General features: G+C 36.0%; 1 protein-coding gene across 1 annotated transcript in view; it reads right to left on the reverse strand.

The window, feature by feature from the left end:
* The window catches only part of PCID2 (PCI domain-containing protein 2), a 191,431-nt gene that overhangs the window by 141,149 nt on the left and 31,074 nt on the right, over nt 1–19,208 (reverse strand). The window contains exons 3-5 of the mRNA XM_090411518.1: nt 16,714–16,835; nt 10,782–10,868; nt 7,449–7,455 (exon numbers count right to left, since the gene is read on the reverse strand). Of these exons, the coding sequence (XP_090267644.1) occupies nt 7,449–7,455; nt 10,782–10,868; nt 16,714–16,835 (216 nt within the window). The remainder of the gene's footprint in view (nt 1–7,448; nt 7,456–10,781; nt 10,869–16,713; nt 16,836–19,208) is intronic.

The raw sequence follows: 19,208 nt of genomic DNA on the forward strand, positions 1-19,208 counted from the left end.
AGAAAAAGCAACTGACACAATGAAAAAGGAAAAGTTGGTCCTTGTTGGGGATCTCAATAGCAGAGTAGGAAATGATTGTGAGACATACAAAAATATTTTGGGAAAATTTGGAGAAAAGAGCAAAGCTAATAATAATGGCAAATATCTGTTGGATTTCTGCTCAGGACATAGCCTGGTTATTACTAACAGCATGTTCTAACATAAAAATGTGCACAAATTCACATGGAGAGAAGAGGCTAGGAATAAGAAAAGTCTCATTGACTATGTTATTGTTGATAGTGATGTGTTTTCCCTGGTGCAGGACACCAGAGTGTACAGAGGATTTGAAATTGGAAGTGATCACTATTTAGTCTTGAGCAGGATAAAATTGAATTTCATATTGAAAAGAATAACATGTAAGAAAGTTTTAAAGGGATAAAAGTTGAGCAGCTCTCAGATGTGAACTGTAGACTAAAATACAGAAAGATTATTGAAAAGAAAATGAAAGAGTTTGAGAACAGGAATCAAACCTTGGAGATTCAGTGGCAAACTCTGAAGAAAACATTGATTGATTCTGCCAGAGAGGCATGTGGTGAGGTTGTGTGCAAGGATAAAAAAATCAGAACTCCCTGGTGGACACAGGAAGTTAAAGAGGCAGTGAAGGAAAAGAAGAAAGCATATCAAAAGTTCCTGGCAAATAAGTCAGCTTTTACTCTTACAGAATACAGAGACAAATGTAAGAAAGCTAAACAGTGTGTAAAACTAGCTAAACAAAAGTCATGGGAGGACTTTGGCAAGTATATAGAAAATAAATATCAAGAAGGTAGCAAAATATTCTGGAGGTTGTTGAAGAAGCTTAGGAATGGAGGAAAGAGTGCTGTTAAAGGAGTTAGAGATGATAAAGGTGACATGAAAACAGGAGAAAAAGATATCCTTGAAGTATGGAGTAATTACTTTGAAAAACTGCTAAATGAAACAAGCAGTGATGACAGCACAGTGATAAAAAACACTGACCAGGCATGCAGTCAGGAATACATATCCATACTTGAAGTAGAAAAAGCCATCAAAGGCTTGAAATGTGGAAAGGCGGCAGGAGTAGATGATATTCGACCAGAAATGCTGAAGTATGGGGGTATAAAAGTCTTACAGTGGCTGCACTGCATAGTTCAGAAGGCCTGGACAGAGGGAAGAATTCCCGATGATTGGAGTAGAGCTCTCATAGTACCCATATATAAAAAGGGAAATAAAACTGAATGTGAGAATTACAGAAGTATTTCCCTACTGAGTGTTCCTGGCAAGATCTATGCAAGTATACTTGAGAAACGGTTGAGAAGAATTGTGGAAGAAAAGCTTGGTGAAGAACAAGCTGGATTCAGGCCAAATAGAGGCTGTCAGGATCAGATCTTCACATTACGACAAATAGTCGAGAAAGCATGGGAATATAACAAAGATCTGTGTTTAAGTTTTGTCGATTTGGAAAAGGCATATGACAAGGTGCCAAGAGAGAAGCTATTCAATACACTGCAGTTATATGGTGTCAATGGGGCATTATATCAAGCAATACTTTGTCTTTATTTGAGTTGTAAGTCAGCAGTTAGAATTGAAGGACAGGAAGATGGTTTAATGTTAAATCTGGTGTGAGACAAGGATGTACATTATCCCCTCTGTTATTCATTATCTATATGGATCACATTATGAAAGAAAGTGGTATTAAACCTGATATCAAAATTGGAGATGTTAATGTCAGCTCTTTGCTTTATGCGGATGATGTTATACTTCTAAATAAATCCGCTACAAGTCTGCAAGATTCTCTGACTAAATTGAATAGCTGTTGTAATAGATATGGTATGAAGGTCAGCAATAAAAAGACAAAGACAATGAAAATAGGCAGAATCATTGAAAATGTCAACTGTGTTGTGAATGGAGAACCTGTGGAACAAGTAAAACATTTCAGCTACTTGGGCACGATTTTTAGTGAAGATAGTAAATTAAATATAGAAATAGACAACAGAATCAGTAAAGCTGGTATGGTAGGAAGTCAATTGAATAAATTCATATGGAATAAAAGAGAAATTAGTCAGAACACTAAATTAGCTGTATACAAGACAGTGTTCAAATCAGTTTTAACTTATGGATCTGAGAGCTGGGTCAGAAGTAAAACACTTGACCAAAGACTAGAGACCGCAGATATGAGAGTCCTGAGAAAGATTAGAGGCATGAACAGATGGCATCAATGGCAATATCATATTACAAATGAGCATATTAGGAGAGAACTTGACATTGTCAGCATCCAGGAATGCGTTAGCAGAGCTAATCTCAGGTGGTAGGTCACTTAAATAGAATGGGAGAGGAAAGATTAGCAAAACAAGTGTTCTCTGCCAGGTTGGCAGGAAAACGACCCAGAGGAAGACCAAGATATAGGTGGATTGATACGGTACAAAGTGCCTTAGACGATAGAAATGTAAGATCTGATAATGTTGGAGTCTTGACAAGTAACAGACTGATTTGGAGGAAAATTGTAGATAGGAAGTTGGTAATGATGTAATTTTTTCATGTAGTACTTTCATATCCTGTACACCCCTTGAGGGTACATGGCAGGAATTTGATGATGATGATGATGATGATGATGATATATATACACACATACATATACATATTGTATATATATTGAAGAGTATTGGTGAAAATCCACTTCCTTGAATGAGACCTCTATTGGTTTGGGTTGTTTCATTATTAATTTTAATATAGCTTTCTTTCATTATACTTGCTATTGCTTTTGTGATTTGAAGTAGAGCGTTCAATTCACACAGTATATTGATTAATTTTGTTCTGTTGAATGTGCAGAATCTTAATAAATATCATAATTACATTAAGAAAGTTTAGTGTTATGCTAGCAGTATGCACTGGCTGGACAAAAATCTTTATTTCTCCTTATCTTCAATAGTATAAAACAAATTAAAATGTTAAATTTTTGAATTAATAAACTGTTGTCTAAGCATAAAGATAACATTAATCAACCAATCAATATGTCAGTAACAAAATGAAAAATCTGCATGTGTTGGGGGTACTTTGCTTTGGTAATCAATGCAAAAACTAGAAAAGAAAATTGTGTCAGTAAGTCAGCCCTTGTGTTTGGGCAAAGTTGGTTTGTTACCATCTGGATGTGAGAGTTATGGAAACATGCACTGGCAAGAGACTAGAAGGCTCAACTGCCATTTGGATAGGAGGCAAGTTTGCAGCATTTAGTCCTTTCAAAATCTGATTTGGATTTGTGGTGCATTTTTATTTATTTTTTTAATATTTGCTCGTCAGCTACAATACAGGCCGAGCGAGCAGCTGGAGTTTTGATCTTGAGTCACTAGTGATATGCTGCATATTTTATTTTATTTTATTTTTACTGTGTAACTTTTTTTGGAGAACCAAGGCTCGAATGATGTCTTTGGATTTTGGATGTAATGAGGGGATGAAGGTCTTCAGTCCTGTGAGGAGGATTTCTGTTATTAGGTTTGGTAATGCATTACACTCACTCACCCACGACTTTCTCTCTAAAAAATCTACTCAGAATCAGAGATCATCCCTAGAAGTTGTGTAAAGGCATGATCTCTGATTCTTCCTACCCACTCTTTTTATATGGGATACTATGGATACTTATTTTATGGGGTACTAAGGCAATTAATGTGAAGTTATTAGCCTCGATATACAAGTAGTTTAGTCGTGAAGATACTTCATGATTCAGTTTTGTTTTCTTACACTTGAATAAAGTATCAAGGATAAACCAAGAATATAACTTCTTTGCATCTTTAATTTCACTCTTTTTATAGTCTCATCTATATTAATCCAATAAAATCCCCTCACTAAGTTAAAAGTCTTTATCATATCACCTCTTTTCTGTCGATCCATCAAACTTTGTGATTTACAATCTCTCCTTATAACCAATATTCCAGAGTCCTGATATTATCTTGGTCACTCATCTGTGGACCTCTTTGGTGTTTCCCAGTTACAATGCAAACATTTTAGCTGATCAAAGCTGAACACAATAATCCCTATGTAGCCTGACTAATGCTTTATACAGTGGCACAACCATCTCGTTATCCATACTTGTCAACGTACACCTTGGCATAGTAGCAACAAATGTGATGTACTTGCTAAACTTCAGTTCACTGTCAACCATCACTCGAGATCTCTAATGTCACCTATTTCGTGAAGCATAGTTCAACCAAAACAGTACACAAACTCATATCTCTGCACTCCACAGTGCAACACTTGCACTTATTAATATTATACATACAATCCCACTCATTCCTGAAGGGAATTCATATTGGTGAATAATAATATATTTTAAATTTTCACATTTGACATCTGTAGATGCCGTACCTCACATGGTTTTGGCAATGATGTCTTCTGCTAGAATAAGTAGTAGGGTCGCAGATTCTCTTTCCACACAAAGTTTGTAGGACAATCACAAACATCCATGCCTACGGCAGGATTCGAACCCACAGCCTCTTGGCTGGAGAGCAGACACGCTAACCACTTGGCCAACAATAATAATATAATATTATATAATTCTTCTGACTCTGAATCCATTAGCAGATAATTGAAGATTATCAGTCAATCTATGTGATATCATTAAATAAGAAGTGCTCATTCATCTTAAATTAGCAAGGCAGAGAAACTCTGCTGAAAGGTAACTTCAGCAGGTTTTTTCAAACTTTTTTTTTTTTTAATTGATCCCATACACAAGAGGTTGAAGGATCTATAAGCACATTAGTGCTGTGTCTGGGGTGCAGGTAAGAATTCAGAAGTTCACTCACTTTTTTTTTTTTTGAATCATTGAAGGTTGTAGCTGTTTGGAAAAACTCCTTGTGATAGGCTGGTCCACAAGACAAAGGTAGATGGAAGAATAAAACTAGGTTCAGTGTGTCTGTAGTTGCACAGTAAAGGGGTGCTAGGCAACTTCTGCTCTTATACTAACAGGTGCAACAGACTGAAGGAATGATGGTTGCCAGTTCAGTGAAGCAATGACCATCGAGGTATCTGTAGAATAGACACAGAGCCAAACACTGCACTGAGATAGAGGTTGAAGTTAATCTGTAAGAGAGGGGTGGTCATCTAAGAACTGAATTGCTTTCTCTGTACAGAATCAAGAATTTTTAGGGAAGTTTTAGGTGGCCCATCCCAAACATGTGAGCAGTATTCTAAGCATGGATAGATTTGAGATTTGTACATAGTTAAGAGTTGGTTGGGTGTAAAACATCATCTTGAATGAAATAGAATGTCTAGTTTTTTTGGATTCTGAGGAAGCTAATGATGTAGTCTTTGTGCCAGGAGAGACTGAAGATGAATATCAGTCCAAGCAGAGATATTTGATTTGTCTGGCAATTTGTGTATTATTGAGAATAAGGGAATGTGAGATTTCTTTTGCAAAAGAAGATGCAAGACTGTTTTAGTGGCACTGAACTTAACCAGATTGGCCTTGCCACATTGAGGATAGTACATAGTTCAATGTTTAAGGGACCAGTTGTAAAATGATCTAGATGCTTGGGATATCTGTGCACTGCATGGTTTGTCAAATAAGAAGAATCGAAGTATTGTCATCTGCAAAGCAGTGGATAAGAATAGTGGTGAAGCTCAAAGAGAGGGAGCCATCAATCAAGACACAGAGTGAATGACCAGAGAGGAAGCTAACAACCCAACTGCAAAGTACAGCAGGTAGACTAAAGCATGGCAGTTTGTTTAGCAGGCCTTGATACTACACACGATCAAAAGCTCTGGAAATTTCACAAGTTTCTCTGAATCTTTCCATTGCATGTCTAGTGTGGGTGATATAAGCTAAGAGGTCAGATCTTGAATGGTAGAATCCATGTTGGTGGTTGCTGATTAATTGGTAAGCCTCTAGATCAGTGGTTCTTAACCGGTGTTCCGTGGTGAAAGATGTCACATGACACACTTCTGAGTCTAATTGGTTACTCTGATCCTAACAACTGAAGACTGTTGTGCACGTTGACTTCTAAACCAATAGAATATCGTTTGTAGGTACTATTTTTAATGTGTAAAAATTTAACAACATTGGAAGAAAAGATTTCAAGTTACTTTCCTTCCTTAAATACACACAATTATGACTGGATATGAAATCCATTTGTACAGTTAATACATCGAGTTGTGAATTTTCGTTACAAGAAGAAGAAAAATTAGTTATCTTGTATATACGGATCGTACTCTAAAAATGAAATTCTCTGAAATAACTCTTGAGGAATTTTGGATTTTTGTCCAAGCCGAATACCCAGCTCTGTCCACAAGGGCATTGAAAATTTTGTTACTGTTTTCAACATCATATTTGTGTGAGCTCGGTTTTTTCTCAACATCAACCCACATAAAAACTAAAAAGCGTGAAAGGCTTACTAATATAGACAAAGAGATGAGGGTACTACATCATATATTAGACCTGATATTGCTGAAATCTGCAAAAGCCGACAAGCTCAAGTATCGCATTAAAATAAGTTCCATTTTTATAAAAGGCAAGTTCATGCACATGTTTATTGTTATCTTTATGATCCTAATGCTTTTGGTGTTCCCCAAATTTTTCTTATAATCAGAAGTGTTCCGTGACTTTGAAAAGATTAAGAACCACTGCTCTAGATAGTAGAGAAGTTGGCTATTGATGACTTTCTCCATTATTTTGGAAAAGACTGAGGTGATGGCAATTGGTTTGCGGTTTACAGAAGATGTCTATCTCCCTTTTTGTGAAATAGGCTGGATATGTAATTGCTTCCATATGTTTGGATAAGTACTAGCTATGTATAATAGATAGTAGAGATGATACAGGACTGGTTAAGTCCATAATTTCTAAAATGAATACAGGACTGGTGTTAGCTCTGGAGAAGAGAACAATTGGAGAGGTGCCATCAGGACCAAAAGACTTTTTTAGTGTCCAAGTTATTTAGTAATTTTCTGATGTCTTTTTTATCAAAAAACTACAGGTGGCATATGGTGCTCAAATTCTGGTGTAGCAGGAGGCAATTTCCCTTGGTTGTCAATGCAGGAGTTCGAGGAAAAGAGCGATGCTAGGAAGCCAGCTTTATCTCTGAGTGAAGTAACAGTGGTGCCATCAGGATGAGAGAGATGGAAGTACAGGTAGGTACAAGTTGCCTCCAATGGCCTTAGCAAGAGACAAGTTTTCTGCTGTTGGCTTTTATTAAATTGGATTTAGATCTGCTGATAATTGTTTTGCATTTGTGGAGTGCTTTCTAATAGGCAGAGTATGAAGCTGGAATTCTGGGTGCGAGCCACTTGTGGTAAGCTGAAAGCAGAAGATCATTTTGGGTAGAATTGGGATGAAGGTTTCATGCTAGTGAAGATAATTTCTGTGACTCATTTGGGGTATGTGTTAGGGTCATATTGAGCTGAAGCAATAGTCAGACCAGACCATGGAATGAATGAGTAGAAGTTCCAGAGGTCATCCCATTGGGCACTTTTGTACTACCAAAGGGAGTGAGGTTGGGAGTAGCTTGAGGAAGAGGAGAGGTTACCTCTAGTTCTCCATCCAGATGGTGTATCTGAACGGAGAACTGGTTAAAAAGAGAACTAGAGTATTGGGAGAGTGAAAAGGACTATCAGGAATTTGTGTGGGTAGATGAACAATAGTCACCACTTATGACAAAGGATTACTGCCTCTTATTCAGCTTGGTCGGTGGTGTTGGAAAAAAGGAGCCAGAAGAAATATGGAGGTTCAAGTTGCCTAGGAAAATGATCTCATTATTTGAATGGATAGATTGCAAATGGTCAAGTTTCATGGAGGGGAATGTGAAGATGTCTGAGTAGTTATTAGAGTTTGGAGAACAGTAAATGCAGTAGATGAATATTACAGATGGAGCAAGTGAACCTTGAAGCAGAGGAGGTCAAAAGCAAGGTATTCTAAACCTGCTCCTTGGCATGCATTGTCTGATCTCACAAAGGAATAAGTGCCACCCTTGTGGTGAAAGGATTGTGGAGTATGAATTTGGACATTGGAGATGAACATGTTTGGAGCTATTTGGGTTTCTGTCAGAGTAAGAGGTCTGGATGACCAAGAGATGGTGAATGGCATTTATGTTGGTGTTAATGCCACAGGTAAACTGTGAGTCATGACCCATTAGTAGGCCATGAAATTATTTCAATAGGTCACAACCAACATTTTTTTAAAATGAAATATAATATAAAATATCAGAGCGTATCTCATAGATTTTGTAGCTTTAACACCTTCACACGTATCTCATAGATTTTGTAACTTTAACACCTTCACACATATCTCATAGATTTTGTAACTTTAACACCTTTACACTTGGCAGTGTCACATCCCATGTTTCCCTTCAAAAGAGAGAGAGAGAGAACATGATTGATGGTACATGTCCCTTCCTCATTGAGTGGACACATTTTTGTAGTTTTAAATATATAAGAAACACAAGTTTGAATGTTTTCATTTAAATTTTAATTGTAAAATTAGGACTGTCTTAATGATAGGGTATAGTATGTGTGGGAGGAGAGATGCTTATCATTATGCCAAGTTGGGTTCTTTTCATTCCAGGTGTCTCCAATTTATACTACTTGTTGTTACACATAGCATACAGACTGTGTCTGTACTGTATTTAGTAATACAATAAAGCTAAATTATTTTTCTTGCAATGCACTATGGTGTCTGTTGGGAGGAGATTTTTATCACTATACAGGGACATTTTCATTCACCTTCAGAAAGAATAGATGTAGAATCCTTTTGTGCTTTATAGCAAGCACACTCCAGGCATTAAATAAAATATTTCCTAATTCAATTTTTGTTGTTTAATTTGGATTTTTTTCTATGTTATACCTAAATGTGAATAAAATTAATGTTTGATATTAACTTTGCTCTTGGGAAGAGGGTTGTAATCCCTAGAGGGTATGTCCCCAGGGTGGTGGGGGGATCCAACTGGATATGTTGGGTGTTCTGAATATATTGAATAAAGCCCTATGGACCAACAGGGCCACAGAGGGCTATCAACTGGATAGCAAGGGAAATGGTTCTCCCACGATTCTCTAGCCAGATCTGGTCTCATCTTCCACTTACTCTGAGTTAGACTCCTTTCATTTATCTGATCTATTTGGTCTCTCTCTCAACTAACTCTTGCTTTCTTCTGACCTTGATGTTTGAGTATTTGAGGACTAGGGATTTTTTCTTTTCTAACTTAATTCCTGGATAGGGTAGGTATTGCTTTTTTTTAGACTTAGACATACCTAAGAAAAGATAACTCTGAAATCCTAATTCAAGAAGTTGGGGATTCCCTGACATACATGGAATTTATCCTGACATGGAGACTGATAGTCTCCATGTCTGGATAAAAATAATACTGCTCTGAATCTGCAAAAGAAAGAAATACCAGCAGATCTTTTTGGGGATGACTTTACAAGAAACGAACAATGGTTTTGGGGGCATGGGATGTATGAAGTCTGTTAATGCCTTCTATGTTTTACAACAGATCTGGTACACAGATATGCAATACTACAAAAGTAAATAATACGAAGAATGAAGACTTGCTTTAACTGTCTAAATAATACTAAAATAATACTGCATGAATGAAAGAAAGAAATACCAGCAGATCTTTTTGGGGATGACTTTACAAGAAACGAACAATGGTTTTGGGGGCATGGGATGTATGAAGTCTGTTAATGCCTTCTATGTTTTACAACAGATCTGGTACACAGATATGCAATACTACAAAAGTAAATAATACGAAGAACGAAGACTTGCTTTAACTGTCTAAATAATACTAAAATAATACTGCATGAATGAAAGAAAGAAATACCAGCAGATCTTTTTGGGGATGACTTTACAAGAAACGAACAATGGTTTTGGGGGCATGGGATGTATGAAGTCTGTTAATGCCTTCTATGTTTTACAACAGATCTGGTACACAGATATGCAATACTACGAAAGTAAATAATACGAAGAACGAAGACTTGCTTTAACTGTCTAAACTACAAACAATGCATTAGCAAAATAAGGTAGAAGATGATTTTTTTTTTCGCCTAATGTGAGACCTGAAATCACTGAAAAAAAAATTACCATGTTTGGTCTTTAGAGAGAGGTTTCCCAAATTATCTAACTTATCCTATCCACACTACTTATATGCTACTAGCTTTTTACCTTTCACAGGGTACTTATATATAAATATAGCAGCTTTAAAATTAATATATTTTGAATTAATCTTAACTTTTTGTAATGCCAAAGTGGGCCAGAGAAAAGATAATCTACTGGAAGATAAAGACCAATATATTTCAGCTGAATAATTAACATGGCAAGAAACTTGTTTACTCATTGGCTGTACTACTCTAGAAAAGTCCTGCATGATTTTACTGCTTAATATTAGTCATATAAGAATTTTTAAGGTGCATCAGTATTACATTCAAATGACAGTCAACTACTTTTAAAAAATATTATTTGTATATATTATTTATTTAAATGATTTAAAATAAATTGTTAAATTTATCTTATTTTTACCTTGAATATTAAAGTTTAATAAAACCTGAAATGCAAAGAAAATGATGTGTACAGTCAACTGATATATAGAACAAACACTGTGAACACTGAAAACAGCTCAAAAGTATCTCATCTGTCCCATAGCAAAAATGCTTGTTTTCAAGAAAATTCACTATGGTAATTTTCCACTATAACAACTACTGCAATGATCATTGCAAGTTTACTACTGTGAGAGAAGAATGTATTCCAATTATGAAATATTTTGTCATCTTGTTTTCAAATCCAGAAATCATTCCTCAGTTTGGCAAAATCAAACAAACATAAAGAAAAAGGATATTGCACAAGACAAGACTGGTACTTGTAGGCCTCTATAAAGTCATGATTATTGATATTATATATGCACCTGCCAAAAAAGAGAAAAGAAGAAATATCAACTAAAATTTTCAAATTTAAGATTATTATTATTATTATTAAAAATTAAACACAACATCCTAGTATAACAATATAAAAGTTGCTAAATTTTATCATCCTACTAGTTATATAGACACTAGGGGACTCATCCCATTTCTGTACTTGGTCTCCATTTCAGATCTCCTCCCAAATCATCACAATCTCACTCTCTCAGCTTAAGGATTACTCCAAATACTCATTATGATGGCATTTAACTTTATTTCATCATTATAATATCACTGTAATATTTCAATACATTATATAATATAGTTGTTACCATATTACTTCATCAGTCCATAATTCATGTTTCAGTTATACTTTCTGTCAATGTCATGTACTTTGATTCTATATTTTCATCTTACGTTGTGTTTTCCACCCATTTATCCTTTCATAAATTTTCATACAGCTTTACAGAAAAATGGCACTGAGCCTTGCAACCCAATAATCTTAGCTATTCACTCTTCAGGTGAACACCTGAAGAGTGAGAAATAGTAACCAGCCATGATTTGGAAACATGACTGTTTGTTATTTCTCAGCTAAGTTTATGGGCTAACACTTTACCTTGGACTCAATTATTTGCAATGTCTAAGCTGAGTTAACAGGATTAGTCCTTGCTGAGAAGTTGTATCACCCATTAATGAGTCCAAAAAAATGGACTAATCTTCAGTTGAGACTGATAGTCTCAACTGAAGATTATTGAGTTGAGACCATCAGTGCCATTTTTTTGTAAAGCTGTAGGAACATTTATGATAAATTAAACTCAGTTATCCATTAAACTTTAATTTCTATGTAGAGAGAAATATTAAAAACTTTCACTGTTTTCGGTGAAAGATTTAATGGATAACTGAGTATAATTTACCATAATAAAATGGGGAAGGAAGAACAAAAGGCATGAATTTACATACAGTAACATTTTAAAATGAATAACCAATTTTTTTTATTAATTGACATTGCGATAAAAATAGTAAATAAAAATAATAATACTGCAGTTAAAAATAATAATAATGCTAATTAAAAATAGTAAATAAAATAACAAATTTTATCTATTTATTTTGATAATTACTTCTTATTATCAGTGATATGTATGGTGTGAAAACAAGTCCTCTTGAACTCTATAATATATATAATGAAGAATGTAGAAGCAAAAGTAAGTGATAAGGGAGCGAAACGAAGTATAAATGAGGAAACAGGGTAAGTTGCAGCAGAACAAGAGGTAGCGAGAGTACGGAAGTGATAGAGAGTGAAATTGTCAGAATGCAGGATTTGATGAAACATATATTCAAAATGAAAGCGAAATATGCAGAGTAATATTAGATGTTTAATTCTTGAATAAAAGTAAATCTTGAATTCTTGAATAAAAATAAATGAAAGAAAAGAAGGGTAAAAGAGGTGACGAGTGATTTGAGAATAGCAATGTGTGGATATTCCATTGTTAGAGGATTGGTTAATGAGAGAGTCCATAAGGTCTGCTATTCAGGAGAGAGAATGAGCAAGATAATTTATGCTTCGGATTGAGGAGTAAATGAGCAAGAGAATTACTGGTGGATGCAAGGAAAAATTATTTAAATGTACATTATAAGGAGAATGTAAGGACAAATATCAGAAGGTTACTGAGAAGAGGGAAAGATAGCAGTATAGTGGGAAAGGTCGTCAGTGTGTTGAGATATGATGAGAGCCAAATCATGAATGGTATGCTAGAGGAGCTGTGTGAGAAGAAGGCAGCGCAGATTGTGAATGTATGGCATGAATTTGAGGGAAGAATGGAATTATACAGATCTGATTTCAATGGTTATTGAGTGAGTGAGCTGGAGAAACTATTGCTAGATGGAAGTGCTGTGTGTAATGTAAGCAAAAGATCAGAAGTAAGAGATGAAGTGAAAGATCAGGAGAATGGTATTGAAGAGACAGAATACTTGGAAAAGGAAACAGTAGTAGTGTGAGAGATGAAGAGCAAATGGCAATGCAAGAGGAACAGGGAAATAGAAAGAGGTGGACAGGGAGACATGGAATAGAGAGATGGTAGTAGTAGTAGATGGATGTTGTTGGCATAGAAATGGAATAGATCAGGATATTGGTGGTGAAGTTGAGACTGAGCAAATATATGTGGTAAGCAATGATAAAGGTGACTGGACAAGTGTTGAGGGAAAATCACAACCATCAAATGGCTTGGGTAGCCCGGATAAAGTCCTAAAATTGAACTGTGAGTTTATTTACAAATGCCAGGAGTATTAAAAATAAGGGAGATGAAATTTGTTTCAGTGATTGAGTTTATTCAATCAAAAATCATGGGAATAATTGAAACATGATTGAATGAACAAGATATTCTAATGGGAATAGAAATGGAAAGGTACAGTGCTTTTTGTGAGAATAGAAAGGAGAAGAAGGGAGGTGGGGAGTGCTGCAGATGACAGCAGGAGAATTATGTCCATATAAGGTAGACATGAAAGAGGAAAAATAGTCATGAGGCAGTATAGTACGAAGCGGAGGTTGTCAGGAAAAAAACATATTTAGTTAAGTATTGCTATAGGCCAGAGAATGTGAAGGGTGATGATGAAGAAATGTATAAATAACTTGGGTTAGTGAACAAAGAAGAGTGATTATTACGGGTGATTTTAATTATGGTGGTATATATTGAAATGAAGAGATAGCATTTGGGGATAAGGAAAATGAATTTCTTGAATTCTTGAGAGAAAAGTATCTCAAGCAGCATGTAAAGGAGGGCACACAAGGATCGAGAGTTTTAGATATGATCATTTCATTAGAGGATGTAATTGTGAGTGGAAGCACGCACTTTCCTTCATTTAGTGAGAAATGATCATAAAGTGATTGCCTGGGGTATGGTTAACTACATGCAGACTTCTGTGAGGAAGGGATATATGTGAAATGATAAGGCTAGTGATTATCACAAGCTTAGGAGACAGCTTAGATCTATAGCATGGAATGAGGAGTTAAGTGGTAAGGAAATAGATGCTGCTTGGGAACTGACAAAGAAATATGTAACCGCATCAATACATAAATATATTCTGAAGGCCAAAAGGTTGAATAACGTAAAATGGATGAATGAGGCATGAAATCTGGAAGAAGAAGGTACTTTGGAGATAGTGCAGGATGAATAATGGTAATAATGAGTTACATGAAGAGTATAAAGAACAAGCCAGGGGGGTGGCTCAGTAAGAAAAACAAAAGTGCAGTATGAGCAGATTGGCAAATCTGCCAATTGGCAAATCAACAAAGAAAAATCCTAGAGGGTTTTTTTAGATATGTGGCAAGTAGAAGAAAGAACGATCATGGTAAGATGATGTTAATGAATGAAAATGGTAGAATGGTAACTGCTGTAGAAGATATTGTTGAGGTATTCAAAGACCAATTTATAAGGGTGTTTCATCCTCATTAGGTTGAAATCATGAGAAACAAGTGTAGAATAAATAGGAGACGATGGCTTATTTATGAGTGAGCAGGAAGTACAGTGGAACCTCGGTTGTCGAACTTAATTCGTTCCCGAAGGCTGTTCGGAAACCGAATTGTTCAAAAACTGAAACCATTTTCCCATAAGAATTAATGTAAAATGGATTAATCCGTTCCCAAACCCCAGATGATTGCTTATTTAAACCTTTACAACAGTACTTCATGCGTAAGATCGTATACAAACATAATAAAAATGCATAAAATCTTACCTAAAAAGAATAAACAATAAATAGATAAAATAAAAACGAAAATTTAACTTCACTTTAACTATACATAAGGAGGAGAGTTGATGGCGTAAGTGGAGAGAGGTGAGTCCCCTTCCATAAAAACATTATTTATTATTTTTTTTATTTATTTATTTTTGAGTATTGTACATATCGTTGATTTCGCCATACCGAACTGCATAGCAAGATTCGAGACATGAACGACATTTTCATGTTTGGATATGATTTCTTTTTTCATCTCAATTGTGGTTCTAACAACTTTTCGCTTTGCTGCTATCACTATTCTTCTGCGGTCTCATGGTGGCTTAATTAATAATAATTTATGAAAAAAAAACAACAAAACACAAAGAAAATCAAGACTTCAAATTCGAGCAGGTGTCTGCACTGAATGAAGGTTGCCGCGTAACTGATGCTTACCCGCCTTACAGCTCAGCACGCACAGCACACGGTCGCTGTTTGCCTGTTCGGGAACCGAAATTCTAGTTGGAAACCGGGGCATTTTTTATTCGGGAACCGAACTGTTCGAGAACAGAGGCATTTGACAACCGAGGTTCCACTATATTTGAGGAAATAAATAACCTTGATGGAAATGTTTCAGGTAATTGGCAGTAGCATTAGCACATCTATTTAATGAAGTCTTACAACAGCACAGGTTCCAAGGGAGTGAAAAGAAGATAAAATTGTTCCACTGCATAAAGGTTGGTGATAAAGCTGTGGCCACAAATTATAAGCCAATCTGCATATCTGAAATTGTGGAGAAGCTACAATTTCAGATATGCAGATTGGCCTATCTCTCTCTCTCTCAAGAGAGAGAGAGAGAGAGAGAGATTGGTGAGAACTAGGTTACAGAAATGGGTTGATAATAGTAGTAATCTCTGTAGTTGTCAGCATGGGCTTGTTCAAGGGAATTCATGCTTTACTAACTTATTTATGTGCTATAACAAGGTGATAAATGTCTTGGACAAGGGAGATGAATATATAGGGGTATACTACATTTTGCAATAGCTTTTGATAGACTGCCACGTGACAAGCTGTTAAATAAATTGAAAGATTAGATTGAATAACAGACTTCTGAGTTGAATCAGTGACTGGCTGTCAGATAGGTACCAGAAATTTGATAAATGGGGATGCAGTATCCCAAAAGAGAAAAGTGTGCTGCAGGGGTCAAAATACAATAGCCCTGTCATTTTGACAATGGCCACATTTTGCAGATGATGCGAAATTGGGGAGAGAGCAATGAAGAGTCAAACAGATGTTATGGCCTTACAGGAGGACCTGAATAGACTACATGAATGGGCAGGTAAGTGGAACTACCAGTTTAATGTTGCAAAGTGTAAGGTTTTGAAATTTGGTAAACAACAATGGGATGCAAAGTACACACTTGGTGGGGAAACTTTGAAAGAGGTAGAGGAGAGGTCTGGGTGTGATAATGGACAAGGGCCTGAAATTAAGGGGCCATTGCACAAGTTGTGAAGATGTCATATCAGATAATGGCAATGATGTGAAGGTCCCTGACATGCAGAAATAAAGAGGTTATGATGTCACTGTATAAGGCCTTGATCAGGCCTCATATCGATTATTATGCACAGATTTGGTCACCAGGTTTTCATGATGACAAGGATATGTTAGAAAGCGTCCAGAGAAGATTCTCAAAGTGGTCAGTGGTCTTTGGAATGTGGAGTACAACAGATTGAGAGAATGTAAATTGCAAAGCCTCGTGAATAGGTAGAGGAGGAGGGATGGGGGATATGAATGAAACATATAAGCTAGTCAAGGGGTTGTTATCAGGTTGACACAGAAGAGATTCTTCATAGAATGAGAGGAGGGGGAGGATAGAACAAGAGGCATCCATGGAAACTGTGTAAGGAGAATGTGAGCAGAGGAGTGAGTCTTTACATGGAGAATGGTTGGCAAGTGGAATGCTTAAGGCACACGGTTGGATGAGCTTTGTAGTGTGATAGTGTGTACCTCCTATGATGAGTCTCTGACTTCCTAAAGGTTAGAAATGTTAATAATAATAACAGGGAATCAGATTTGTTCTAGAAACACTGTAATCAAATGTAATACTGCATAGGCTTCTTTGAGCACAATGCATATTTCACACTTTACCTAAGATGTGCAGAAACTACATCATCCCATGGATGATCCAAAACACGCTGTACAGGACCCTCTGGATTTTCTAGCTGCAACCGAGGACTAATCATGTGAGCATGTTGACAAGAAAGTAGTTCCTGAAATTATACATATATTAATTTGTATCCTTCAGTTAAGTATATAAGGAACAATAAAATAAAAGATATTTAACAGTTAATTATATTTTTTCTTTAAAATTAAAATTCAGATGGTGCTGCTTTTATGCATAGGCACAACAGACATTCCAACCACCTATCACTATACATGCAAAAAAGTAATCACCTCATCATCTCTCCCTCTCACCAACCAACTGAAGGAAGATTTGCTACCCCATTTATAACAGCCTCTGATGTAATTAATTTTAGAAGATTACACTGGGGTTTTTTTGGACCAATGAATTTAATGATAAATTATGCCAACAAGTTTCACCAACTGGGGTGTTTGGCTTCTTCAGGGCATACAAACGGTAGAGACAACTCAAAGTCGCTAGTACATAGAACAAATATAAAATATAACAAAATTAAAAAGACGCGCAATATCACATGCATGGAGCGTGTGTTTCATTAGTTATTGTTGTGTATGCATGCCCTGTAGTTTACAACGAAATTAAATTCTGGCAAGCTTAGTAATCTTATTAGAGTTTTCCATATGTCAGGCAGGATCATTCCTTGATTTCTGTTTAGGCTGCTTTAAGAATAGAGAATCACTGTGGCTTCTTTGAAATAGCGACACCAGAAATTTTCTTCTAGAAAAGACATGGAACTTTTATCCCATTCAATGTCTGGCTAATCCGGAACTATCTATTCTGTTGTTTTTAACATCCCCTATGTGTTCCTTTTTTATTTCAAGACTTCTTGATGTCTGACCTATGTAGTTTAGACCACAAGAGCAAGAGATGTTGTATACTCCAGTGTATTTGAAGAAGGCATTGCTGTCTTTTGGTGACCTTAACATGTTTTGGATTGTCTTGATCAGTTTGAAAGTTACTCTTAATTTCAAAAGTTTTGAAGAGTGTTGCAATCTTTTTTTGGCACTGTTCCTGCATAAGGGATGGCAATTGAGGATTTATATTGAGTCTTGGGAGATTGTTGTTGTGTGGGGTTGCTATGAAGAATCTTTTTAATTAAATTTATTGGATAGCCGTTGTTTACCAGGGTCTGTGATACATGAGTTAATTCGGTGAAGTAAATTAACACAAATAGGAAATATTACAAATCCATCTTTATTTCACAGCCAAATTATCGAAACAGAACTTTTGTACACCCCTTGAGGATACATGGCAGGAATTTGATGATGATGATGAACTTTTTGAAAAAATATAGACCAAAGAGCTTATGAGAATATCCCCTTATGAGAAAATGCACCAATAAAAGGTGAATATATGGGCTCCTGGGCTTAGCTTGTTGTCTTTTAAGCAGTGCAGTCCAAGGCAACTCTAATGCCAATGGTTTTATTCTCTCAGTGGAGTTGTAGTTTTAATATTAATAAATGCAAAGTAGCTACACTTTTGGGATGCAGAGATGTAAGGTGTTGTACTGTATTGGTGGAACTGTGCTTCAGGAAATGGATGAGATTTGGGATCTTGGAGTAATGTTAAACAGTGGGCTACAGTTCTGACAGCACATTGCAAGTGTTGCAAAGACTACACATTGCATTGCTGCTATAAGTACACTGACATATAGGGATAAAGATGTAGTGGTGCTTCTATATAAGGCAAATAAATGGTCAGACCACACATGGACTATTATGCTCAGATTTGGTTACCTAGTTTTCATTTGGTTATTCGCCTTTGGATTGCCACACTAAGAGACAATCCAAAGGCGAATGACCAAAATGATATCAGGACTCTGGAGTTGGTTATGCAGAGTAGTTGAGGGAATGTAGATTAGAGTCTGGTGGATGGGGGAAAAAGAGGAGATATGATAGAGACCTTCAAGTTGGTTAAAGGATGTTACCAGATAAATAGAAAAAAAAATTATAAAAAGAGTGGATGGTAAGATAGGAAGAATGAAAGGCTACCTGTAAGTTATATAAAGATGTAGCGAAGAAGGGTGTGAGGAGAAGATTTTTTAGGTGGACAGTTGTTGGCGATTAGAATGCATTGCTGGAGTACATTTGTTAATGCAGGAAGTCTAAATGATTTCAAAGTTCAATAATATGATAGACGTTGCTGGTTGAGTGGGCCTCATGCGACGAGTCTGACTCATTCTTTCAAAACATTCTCCATTTCAATACATTCAACTATGAAATAAGGATGGATTTATAATATTCCCTAGTTCTAAAAACATATATGTGGAGGTGACATGTAATAATAATAAATGTACAGGAGCAAGAGTAGACAAAATTTTTGTACAATGGTACACTGAATATTAATTTTTATGGCTATTTTGTACAGGAAATGTATGAAGTAGTAATAACAATTTACTGAGGAATAGTTATCCTTGTGAACCTCATATTGAGGTAGGCTGGCA

This window comes from Typopeltis vanoorti, chromosome 21, assembly GCF_054136105.1.
Source record: "Typopeltis vanoorti isolate ZY-2024b chromosome 21, IOZ_Tvanoo_1.0, whole genome shotgun sequence".
In the NCBI taxonomy this organism is placed as follows: domain Eukaryota; kingdom Metazoa; phylum Arthropoda; class Arachnida; order Uropygi; family Thelyphonidae; genus Typopeltis; species Typopeltis vanoorti.